This window comes from Macrotis lagotis, chromosome 5, assembly GCF_037893015.1.
Source record: "Macrotis lagotis isolate mMagLag1 chromosome 5, bilby.v1.9.chrom.fasta, whole genome shotgun sequence".
In the NCBI taxonomy this organism is placed as follows: Eukaryota; Metazoa; Chordata; class Mammalia; order Peramelemorphia; family Peramelidae; genus Macrotis; species Macrotis lagotis.
The window spans coordinates 200989849-201002194 of NC_133662.1; the positions used below are offsets into that span (position 1 = coordinate 200989849).

The 12346-nt window shown below is 36.4% G+C and overlaps 1 protein-coding gene and 1 pseudogene across 1 annotated transcript in view; one reads left to right on the top strand and one right to left on the bottom strand.

The window, feature by feature from the left end:
* Positions 1-12346, top strand: part of LOC141488297 (enhancer of rudimentary homolog pseudogene) — a 74376-nt pseudogene that overhangs the window by 667 nt on the left and 61363 nt on the right.
* The window catches only part of DBT (dihydrolipoamide branched chain transacylase E2), a 76645-nt gene continuing 71800 nt past the window's right edge, over positions 7502-12346 (bottom strand). Inside the window, exon 11 of the mRNA XM_074188264.1 lies at positions 7502-9987. Coding sequence (XP_074044365.1) covers positions 9820-9987 — 168 coding nt within the window. The 3' untranslated portion in view covers positions 7502-9819. The remainder of the gene's footprint in view (positions 9988-12346) is intronic.

A 12346-nucleotide genomic window follows, 5' to 3' on the forward strand; every position in this document is an offset into this window, starting at 1 on the left:
GGTGTTCACCTTCAAATGGGGAGGAAATAAAATGACCCAGGTTACAAACATATAGGATTTAAGATTTGCTATGTCTAAATGTACTCTTTCACACCTCAACTTTCAGTTCCTTCTTTTCTACTGCCTTGTCCCAGAGCAGTTGATGCCCTGGGTGGGGGATTCTCTTTTCCTCACTGATAACTACCTTCCTCCACCACCATTTTAGGACAGGTACTAGCCATTCTTCATCTTATTCAGGCTTAGAATTCTACTCAGGCAGTGTCTCCAAGCAGCTAACCTTCCTCTTTCCATGCTTCCCCTTCCCTGTTTCCCTTTCCTGTTTTCCTTATTCAGTGCCCCCCCCCCATTAAAATACAAACGACTTGAGGGTAGGAACAATCCTGTTTGCTGGTATTTGTATCCCTAGGGATTGGCACAGAGTCCGGGACAGAATAACCATTTAATAAATGTTTCATTTCTGTCTGATTGCCTGTCTATATATAGTATTTTCTTGAACTACCAGAAATGAGATTAATCTATGTAGACTTACTCCAGATGAAGCCACCATTTTGGCCCTTCCTTTGAGATCACCACTTCCTTTTCTATAGGCTCATTAACCTCACTTTTAATGATAAATGTTCATATTTTCCCAGTAATTTAAGTCAAATTTACTGGCTTATAATTTGTGGATTCCTTTTTTCCCCTATTTTGAAAAATTGGGATATTTGCCCTTCTTCAATCCTGTGACTCCTTTTCTGTTTTCACATTTTCAAACATCACTAATAGTGACTCAGAATCACATCTGCCTCTTTTTTCTACACCTGTAAACGTAGTTCCATTTTGATTAGGTATCTTAAACTGATCAAAAGCGTCTAGGTGCTTCCTTACTATTTTTCTATTTTATCACCTCTTTTATTGATCATTACTGTTCTGTCCTTTCCAATTCAATACTCATTCCCTGGGAGAAAAAAAAACCAGAAACAAGAAAGCAGTTGAGTAACTTCATAATTATCATTCCCACTGGTTTGAACTGCAATTCTCTTTTTTTAATTCAATTTATTTTCAGATCTACATGTTCCCTCCCACCCCTACTGAGAAAGCAAGAAAAATGAACAGCAGATCTCTTAACACCTCAGCTTCTTTTCTCTTTTTTTTTACAAGGCAGTGGGGTTAAGTGACTTGCCCAAGGTCACACAGTTAGGTAATTATTATGTATCTGAGACTGCAATCGAACTCAGGTCCTCCTGACTCTAGGGTCAGTGCTCTATCCACCATGTCAACTGGCTACCCCTTCCTTTTTCTTCCTTTTTTAAAAATTGGGGCTTATGCCCTTCTCAAGGTCTATGGCTGGGCTGTAGGAAAAAACAAACAACCCATCTCTTTCCCCCCCATGTAGCTGAAAACTAAATAAAAAATTCACTACATCTTTTTGTTGTCTTTAACATTCTTTAAAAATCTCACATTCTTGGAAATTGAGGGAATGCTTTTCATTTGTGGAATGGCGAAACAAGTGGTATATGATTGTGATAGAATACTGTTGTGCTATAAAATGATGAACAGGATACTTTCAGAAAAACCTGTGAAGACATAAATGAATTGATGCAAAGAGAAGTGAGTAGAAAAGGAGAACTTTGTACATAGTAACAACAATAGTGTATGATGATCAAGTGAATGACATCTGTTCTAATCAATACAATGATCTAAAACAATTTTGAAGGTCTTATGATGGAAAATACTATCTACCTCTAGGGAATGAACTGATGGAGTATAAATGCAAATTGAAACATAATTTTTCTGTTTATTTTTCATGCTCTTTTGGGCAACCTGGTTAATATGGAAATAAGTTTTCTATGATTTTGGCCATTTTAATTGATATCACATTTCTCTTTACATTTGGAGGTAGAGAGAACAAGGGACAGAATTCTGAACCCAATTTTTTAAAATGAATATTAAAAAATAAATATTGAAATTTTAAAAAATAAAAAACTCACATTCTGAACTCTTGTGCTCTGTACACTATTCTTACTGCATCTTGCCACCATTATGAATTTGTTCTCCAATACTTACCTTGTTTCCATCTTCAGTATCTTTATTTTAAGCTAGTTGATGTGCTTCCTCTGTATCAATCCCAGTCACTTTAGAAAACAACATTTGTTTTCTTGATTGGATTGTTTCTCTTTCTATATCAGAATTTCATTTTTGAAAACTTCCAACTCCCAGACTTAGTTTTGTTAAGGAGCCCCCTGAACTTTTTGTTTTGTTTTTTTTTTAGGTTTTTTTTGTAAGGCAAACAGGGTTAAGTGGCTTGCCCAAGGCCACACAGCTAGGTGATTATCAAGTGTCTGAGACTGGATTTGGACCCAGGTACTCCTGACTCCAGGGCCGGTGCTTTATCCACTACACCACCTAGCGACCCTGAATTTTTTTTTTTTGAATCGCCATATTTTCCAGAAACATTGGATCCAGAATATGCAGGACCCAAATGTGCCAAGGACAAAGCTCCACCCCCTGATCTGACATTGTTATTTGCACCCCAAGCTAGATTCTCTGCATGTCCTTGGGAGACAAGACAAGCCTGCCAGTCAGTCTGTGCCAGGTTGGGAAATTTGCTTGTGGATCTGGGTTCCTTGCAGATAAGCAGATTTTCCTATCTTCATAGTCTAGCAGTTCCCAAAGTATAAGAACATGACCTTTGCCATCACTTACGCCTTCTCTTTGGGAGGGGACTTTGTCCTTTTTTTCACTCTTACTGTATTTTTCTCCCTCCAAAGCCATGCCCCTTTAGCTGGAATTTTTGTCTTTCCTTCTGCCTTTGTCCTACTGAACGCCTAGCATTTGACATACAAACTCATTTCTTTTGTAATAAACCTAGTTCTTGAACTCCTAAATAACATCTATCTGAACTTTATTGAAAGCGCTGTCTCAAAATCTAGTATTCATAATAACTATGTCTGACTTTTACTCTCTTTCACAAATTATAAACTGGAATGGTCATTTTCTCTCATGGATCTGGTCATTTCCACTAAAGCAATCTATTTTTAATTGATATTTTATTTTTTCCAATTACATGTTATGAAAGTTTTCAACATTCATCCACTTGCATATTTATGTTACACATTTTTCTAATACTCTCCCTTCCCACTCTACCTCCCCTCAAAGATGAACAGTCTGGTAAAGTGTTGTTCATGTACTTTTATGTTTATCATATAAGGGAAAAGAAAAAAGACCTTGGGAAAATAAGGAAAAATATAAGTTTTTAAAAAGTGAACATGGTATCCTTTCAGAGTCTGTGGACTTTTTTGTTTTGTTTTCTTTTGTTTTTTTTCCTCTGAATGTGGATGGCATTGTCCATAATAAGTCTTCCAGGGTTATCCTAGATCTCTGAACTTATAACAAACATTGTTAACGAGAAACAACGAATCTAGTAGTTTCCCTCACTGATTTTAAAGTACTATTTCCCCTCCTACCTTTTCAGTCTTCTTACACCTTACTCTCCGTTGTTCATTTGTGCTTTTGTGACCCCCAGGGACCTCAGCATTCCAGGTTCTTCTATCCCCCCGTTGTCTCTAGAAGTTTATCCAACTTCATGTTCATTGTTTCCATTACATTATCCATTTCATTCTCTGGCGTCCCCTTTTCTCTTTGCCTTCAATCTTTCCCAACATCAGGATCTTTTCCAGTGAATTCTGTATCTTCATTATGTGGTCAAAATATTTAAGTTTCAGTATGAACTTCCAATGAATAGCATGAATTAATTTCAAGTATTGACTGATTTGACCTTTTTGCTATGCAAAGAACTCTCAAAAGTCTCCAGCACCACAATTTGAAAGCTTCCATTCTGTAGTGTTCATCTTTCCTTATAATCCAACTCTCACAGTCAAACATTGCTAATGGAAAAACCATAGCTTTGACTATATAGACCTTTGTCAGCAAAGTAACATCTCAGCCTTTTAGTATATTGTCCAGATATGCCATAGATTTCCTTCCAAGGAGCAAGTAACTTTAAATGACTACAGTGGTCATCTAAAGTTATCTTTCAGTCCAAGAATATAAAATCTGGTCTACTTCCATTTCTTCTCCTTTTATTTGCTAGGAAGTAATGGAATCATTTGCCAAGATCTGAACTTTTTTAACATTACTTTTTATTTAAACAGTATTGTATTTTCCCCCAATTATATATTGTGAAAATTTTTGCATTTATTTTTACTAGCTTCCCTAACTTCCTTAAAATTTTAGTTAAATTCCCTCTTTTCACAAAAAGCTTTTCATGGTTTCCCCCTTCCCTCAGTATATCTGGCATCATTTATCTTATCTGTACAGAGTTGTTTGTATGTTGTCATACCTATTAAATTGTAAACTATCTGACAGCAAGGATGATTTTGATTTTCTTTGGATCCTAAGAGATTAGCATTTGTCTAATTAGTAATGTTGACAATTTTTGACTGTTGATTTGACTTGATTCCCCTATCTTAAAAAACTTGACTTTGATTCCCCCATCTTAAAAAAAATTAAAAAACAAAAAAAATCGAGGCAAATTAAGAAATTATCAGTTGCTCCTCTTTTGGCAAAAAAAGTTGTCTACAGGGTGACTAGGTGGCACAGAGGATAGAGCAGAGGCCTTGGAGTCAGGAGTACCTGGGTTCAAATCCAACCTCAGACACTTAGTAATTACCTAGCCATGTGGCCTTGGGCAAGCCACTTAACCCCATTGCCTTGCAAAAAATAAAAAAAAAAGTTGTCTGAATAATTAGAATTCTTCTTCAATATTATATTCTACTTATCTGTCAGGCTTATGATAGCAAAAAATCAATATGTTAAAAGCAGTAGGGATACCAAAAAAAAGGCAAAAGGCATTTCTTGCTCTCAAGGAGCTTACAATCTAATTTGTTTCCTGAATTTATCTACTTTTTCTTTCCACACAAGTTATCTGTAGAAACGTCAGTAACATTACTTTTGCTTTTAATTTTTTACTGAAATGCATTCCACCATGATTCTCTACTGTGATGCCCAGATTTTCTCACATTGGTATATTTTATATACTGTAACTTATTTATTCCTTTCCCAATTGATGAATACTACCCACTCAGCATGCAATTCTTTTCCACCTCAAAAAGAGCTATTAATATTTTTGTACATTATAAAAGATTAAATAGGTAATTTTGAATACATGATTCTGAAAATATTCTATATAAACAAAATTAATGCCAGTAGAATAAGAAAGTAACTGAGGGAAAAACCAAATTTCTCTGATTAGAGTTTGGAATAAGATTTGAAAGAGATAGGTGATAATCCTAGGCTGAATCCAAACCTTCAATAGTGCATTCACCCAATGGTAGGTACAGATTAGTCTTATGTTGTTTAAATTTTCTTACATTTATATTTGAAAGTCTTTCTCTTGATCACTTGCAAAATTTGTTTCTGAATTGAACTATAAAATTTAATCACTTTGCTTCTTGGGAGTTTACAGCCCTGAGTTTGTTGGGGGTTTTTTGTTTGTTTGTTTCTAGAGATAATTTATTATTTCAATTTGTATTTCATTTTTTCTGCTTGGAAGTTTGAGACAGTCCTCTTTAACTATCTCCTGCATTGTGTGTTAAGGGTTTTTTTGTATTGGCATGGTCTTCTACAGATTTTATGATCCATAGATGGTCTCTACACAGCCTGTCTACGATGTGCTTTGCTTGTGTAGTGAGCATATTTTTTCCAATATTGCTATTTTTTTGCTTTTTTTATAGATTGTCCTATGTATTTGCATTCCTAGTCTACTGCTCTTTCATTTCTTTGATGAGACTTGCTACTGGTTTTTTCTTTCTTCCTGTCCATTAATTTTTATTTTATAAAATTTGACTCTTACAAATTTCTTTTTTCCAACCATTTAGGAACAACATGTTGTGGTTCCATGTTTGCCTCAAATTCCACAGGGTCCTTTCTCTCATCAAGTGCTGGATCATTTTTCCTTTGTTTTGCAGTATTTATATATATATATATATATATATATATATATATATATATACACACACACACACACACACACACACACACACACACACACACACACACACACACCTGGACTGGACTTTTTTTTTTTTTAACTAGATCTGAAGGCCACATTTCTTTCTGCTGTTGATGCTTTCTCTGTAGATTTATCTGGTTAATCAGTTCAACATCTTCGAGTTTTCTTCACAAGATCTTTGGTAATTTCAGCTTCCCCTCTCCCCCCACCTCCACTTAAGTTTCCTCTGTTTATTGTCTGACTACCATTATTCTGATGGTGATTTCTGAAGGGCTGGAATTCAAATGTTTCAGCCTCCTCTCATGGTGGACAATTGACTATTCACCAGTTTGGGTCTGCCTCAAAGATTTCTGTGGTTTGGGTCTTTGAAGCTCTGGGAGGAGGGTGGAATATGGTGTGGTACTGATTGCAAGCTCAGGCATTGTCTTGTTCCTTTCCCTCTGTTCCTGGCTATCCTGAAAAGAGCTTTTGCACTACAGGCTGGAGCTTCCCTCCTTCTTTCTCCCTTCCCCCCCGCCCCCCCCACATCCCAGCAAACTTCTGTCTTGGAAGTCTATGATGCTGGCTGGTTCTTAAGAGGCCCAAATTCTTCCTCTGCAATGTTATCATACTGCTTGGTGGGCTGTCACAGCCTGGCTTTGCATGATCTCCAGGTCAGTGGAGAGAGGGAGGGGATACTGGGGTAGGGTTTTGTTAGAGCCTGTGGTGGGATCTCTGGAGGGGGCTGACTGCGACTTTGGCTTCGGAGCCAGTGGTTCAGAAAGTGGGGGAGGATATTGAATGGAATAGTAGTAGAAGCCAGCTCATGCATAACCAAAGAGGAGTATCCCAGTGGTACTGTTGAATCCCAGGTCTGGAGTCAGAAGACCTGAGTTCAAATCTGCTTTCAGACACTTACTAGCTCTATGAGCCTGGGCAAGTAACTTAATCTGTTTACCTTAATTTCCCCATCTGTAAAATGGGAATAGTGTCAGCGCTTTGGTTATTGTGAGGATTATCAGCTATAATCATTTTTGGAACCTAACTTGTTTTGAAGACATCTGAGATATCAAGGGGATCAAGTCTATCATCCTGTTGGGTAGTGAGCAACAAAGTTGCCAATGAGCACTTGTGCCTGTAGCCTATACAACGTGGCATCCTGGTATGGATTTGGGGCTTTAATAGCAGTTTCATCTCTGGAGCCCTGGACCAGGAGCTACTTGCTCTCAGGCAGATCCCAGTGTCTATAGGTCTCTCCCTATCTGTGTGTTTATGCTGATTTGGGCTGAAAAATGTATCACTGTGACTTTCTTGGATTTGATCTGATGCATTTTTTTTAGATCAGTTTGGAATTTTTGTTTTTTGTTTTTGAAGAGAGAATTTCTGTGTTTCATGATATTCTGCCATCTTGGCTCTGCCCTATCTCCCACAATTTTTCTATAAGCTTAGTGGATTCTCTTGGGTTCAGAATCATTTAAACTACACTTTTTGATCATAAACTTTTAAATATTGAAAGAATGAAAAAATAAGTATTATTGAAAATTTTATTGAAAAATCCCATTCCAAAAGATACATGAATTTTTCTTTTAAATAAATATAATACAATATCTTTTTCAAAAATGAAGTGCAAAACTATTCTATTTGTATACATTTGAAAGTCAACTCTCCCTCTCCTATTTCAGATTTTCTTTTAAGTGGTTTAAAAATTGTTCATTTCAACTATAAATCAAAGTTCTAATTTAATACGAACATGAAGCCTTTCTTTTTATATCATAAACCTTCAATCAATATATTTGGCACTTGATATTCAATTGCACAACATTAAAACAAGTTTGTATTTTTGAATGAAAGTCAACATTGGCTTATGTTCTCTAATTTTATTGAAGGAATCTATTCAATCATTAACTATTTTTATTCTAAAATAATAGAATTCCAGAGGTGGAAAAGACTTTATAGATTACCTGGGTCAAGCTGCATTAGCGCTCTCTCTCTCTCTCTAACATCCCTCACAAATTGATCAGTTACCTATTTGCTGACACAGTCACAGGGACAAGGAATTCCCCAGTTGAGACAGCCTATTCTATTTGTTCTCTTTTGTACTCTAATTGTCCTTGATTTGCTTTATCCCCATTAAGTTTCCTCCTAAGATGAAGAAAAAAATGAATTCTTATTACTAGTGCTTAGTAATAAATTCTCTGTGATTGACTTGACATTATCACACCATCTTTGGTTCAGCAGAGGGCAATAAAGAAGTCAATGAAATCCTAAACAGAAGCAAAGTGCAAAAGTTGCTGCATGTAAAATAAAGAGCTCCATGATTTTCCTATTTAAGAAAGGATCGAATTTCTCAAAATGTATTCCTTTAAATCAGCAATGAAATGATTGTTAAAAAACCTCCAAATTACAGTTTTATAAGGATCAAGACAATTAGAAACCTGAATTACACAGTTATCATTAAAGAACTTACAGATAATCCAACATTTATTAAGCTACAATTTGTATCATATACAAGCCATTTTGCTTGGGTTTACAAAGACAAAAAGACAAAAAAATGGGAAATAGTTCTTACAAGGAAGGCCCTCCTCTCCTACCAGACTTTATAATACGTATACAAAATAATTTTGAGAAGGAAAGAGCACCAACAACTGAGATGAAGAGGGAAAGTCTTTGCATAAAGTCCTTGATGGCACCAGAGCTCAGCTTTGATGGAAGCTTAAGAGGCAGAGGTAAGGAGAGGGGTATTCCAGGCACAGAGGATAGCCTATAGAGAAAGACTTGAGGACAAGTAATGTAATAAGGAGCACAGGTCATCTAGAAGGCCAATTTTTCTAGAATCCCAAATCTTTGAAATGGAGAAGAGGAAGCTCATGGCAGATACTGCTATTTTCCCATTGAGGAAAGTGACAAGAACAGAAAAGGTGATAAGAAAAGTTTTGGGAGGGGCAGCTAGGTGGCGTGGTGGATAAAGCACCTGCCCTGGAGTCAGGACTACCTGGGTTCAAATCAGGTCTCAGACACTTAATAATTACCTAGCTGTGTGGCCTTGGGCAAGCCACTTAACCCCGTTTGCCTTGCAAAAACCTAAAAAAAAAAAGTTTTGGGAGAGAAGGTTAGGTTTGGAAAAACTACTCTGAGGATCATGATAATTAGGGAAGAATAAAAGGCTTGATACGTAATAGTGTTTGCTCAGCTGAGATCAGGTTAACAAATTTGTAGTGGACTCAGTATCATTGTATGACTTTCTCCAGTTTCATATATGTATAAATGAGAAGGCAGATAATATAATTTCAAGATTTTTCCCCCCTTTTGAGACAGAAGGTAGTGTTTATAAAGGGATAAGACATTTATAGGAATGAAAATAACATTACTGAATAATAAAAGTCTACTGAACATCTTCCAAGAGAAACATAAGTGCACTTTATTTAAGAATTTGAATAATTAATGTTAGACAAAGAAATTTTACTGTATATAAATTCCTTTTTTTGACCCTTAAGAGATAGTTAAAAAAAATATCATAATGAGATAGTATATGTGGATATTAATTTTCAGTAATGTCAGCCTTGTGTTACCAGCATCCCTTACATTTAAGAGTTCAGTTCTACATTAAGATATTACAAATCACACTCTGTTTTATGAAATTTGACAACCTTAAGAGTTACAATAAAGCTTCCCATTTAAATTTAAAAGTGCAAACTGGTAAGAGATATTGACATTTTACAGTGGGATCTTGGTCATGTAAATAATCATTCACATAATGCAAACTTCAATAAAGAACATGTTCTAGCAATAGCTAGGTTTTATACATTCTTCTGATGCTCGGAAAGTTCAATTATGTTTCAAACCAATGTTTATTTCAGTTCTAGCAGCATAGAACCTGGATTTTCCAAGTAGGATTTCCATAAATTAGAGAATCGAGCCATTGTAGCACCATCAATAATTCTATGATCAGCAGACCAGCTCACATTCATTATCTGTGCTTTGATCACTTCACCTTTCTCATTAAACCGAGGCACAGCCTAGAAATAAAAAGGGGGGGAAAATTTTGTTCAAATTTCAAACTAAGCAAAGCAGCCATGGTTGCAAAGGCTCTATGTCTCTTCTCTAATAAAATCAGTTAAGTCTAATGGGATGTAAAACCATATCACTTTAATGTTGGAAAAAAAGAAAGACAAAGTTATCAAAACAGTAAAGAAACACACTTACAGATCCCAGTTAAAAATTCTTGCTGAGGGACAGCTAGGTGGTGCAGTGGATAGAGCACTGGCCCTGGAGTCAGGAGTACCTGAGTTCAAATCCAGCCTCAGACACTTAATAATTACCTAGCTGTGTGGCCTTGGGCAAGCCACTTAACCCCATTGCCTTGCAAAAAACTAAAAAAAAAAATCCTTGCTGAAGGAAAATTTGGCACAAATTTCACCTCTTGTTTTAAAATATATGATTATAACAAACAAACAAAAAAGAAACAGGAGAATTAGGAAATGATCAAAGAAAGCTTTTCCCCTTCGAACTGCCTACCTCACTCTCCATGCTTTTATCTGGCAGCTAAATAAGGATGATGACATTTCCATAGTATTTTAACATTTATATGATTGACTGTCAAAGTGCTTTATCTATGATCTTGCTTGAGTCTCACAACCACCTGTGGGAGGTAAGTGCAATTATCATCCTCTCTTTTTACAGAGGAAAGAACTGAGACTGATTGGTGAAGTGACTTGTCCAGGGTCATTCAGCTAGCATGTCTCAAAGAGGCAGGATTAAAATTCAAGTCTTATCCACTTCAATGTCCAGCACTCTATCTATTATGTGAATTCATATAATAAATCATCTTGTTAGAGATTTATATTTTTTAAACTGTTTAATGGCATGAATCAACAAATGGATGAAAAATCTTTTCTTAAAACCTTACTCTGCACAGATGCTGTATTAAGTACTGTGAGCACAAATACAGAAGTTACAATAGTTCGTGCCTTCAAGAAGCTTATGTTTCTCACAGGAGAATAACACATACAGTTTTGGGGAAATTAAAGAGATGTGAGAGTAGACATGAGGGACTGACTGATACATCCTTTCCAGAAACAGTGAGATGGATCCAATTACTGCTCCCAGAGAAGGGGGGAGCTAGGGAGGAAAGACTTGAAAATGGAAGAAGGATGCCCAGAGTCCAGCCTTGAGTTGAATGTGTCCAGCATGACGTGATTTTTAAAAATATTCAGAAGAAAAGGGTTGATTTCTCTAATAATTGAAGTCATTTGTTACAGGGGCTTGTGATAAGACCATCCAATTAATGCAAACTAAAAGAACTTGGTAAAGAAATCAACAATTCTATCCCAATGCTGGCAACAATCAAGAAGAAGAGTTCCTTATTGCTAGAGAAACTTTGGGCTGGAGAAAGGAAAGCCATCCCATTCTGTGACTTTCCCCTTTTTTTTACTATGTGGTTTGCTTGCTAGGAGAAGGTAAGACAAATTCACTGCAAAGTCTAGAGAGACTCCAGGAGGAGAGGCAAACATAGGGATAAATAATTCAATTCAATAAGTATTCTTAAAGTTCCTATCATGTGCAGTACTAGGCCACAAAGATAAAAGTGAAAGTCTCTTCCTTCAAAGAAATTGTAAAGAAAATGTGACAAAATATAATGCTGGCATTAGACAGGAAGTCCTGGGTTCAAATTCTACCTTTGACACTAGCTTCATGGCTATGGGTCAAGTCCCTTCTGAGACTCAGTTTTCTCATCTTTAAAAATGGAGATAATATCTGCACTGTATATCTTACAGAATTGTTGTGAGGCCCAAATGAGATTATATAAATTACTTTTCAAACCTTCAATTATACACACAAAAAATTACTGTGGCTATGTCTACTGTACTACTTAGAGGATATGATATGTATACACATAAGTAAATAACAAATAATTTGAAAGAGAAAGACAACATTAATAGGAATAACTGAAAACTTGATGGAGGAACATAGATTCAGAGATGAAGATAAAGTTTCTGAAAATCTCACAGGCTTGACACCTCCTGACACCTCATTCTCTCTCACCCACCATATATCCAAACTCTTGTCAAGACCTACTGGTTTACCTTTGCTATATCTCTCAAACGTGCCCCTTCCTCTCCTCAGACACTGCCATCCCCCTGGTTCAGGCCATCATCACCTCACCTCATGTCTGGGCTATTGTAATACAAGCTGTGAGTGGGTTTGCCTGCCAAAAGTCCTCGCCATTCCAGCCCATCCCCCTTCTCAGCCAACTTCCTAAAGCACAGATCTTACCATGTCATACCCCTAACCAGTAAACTTCAGTGAACCCCCATTACTTCCATGATTTTTAAAAGCCTTCATAATTTGGTCCCTTCCTCCCTTTCCAGTGTTTCT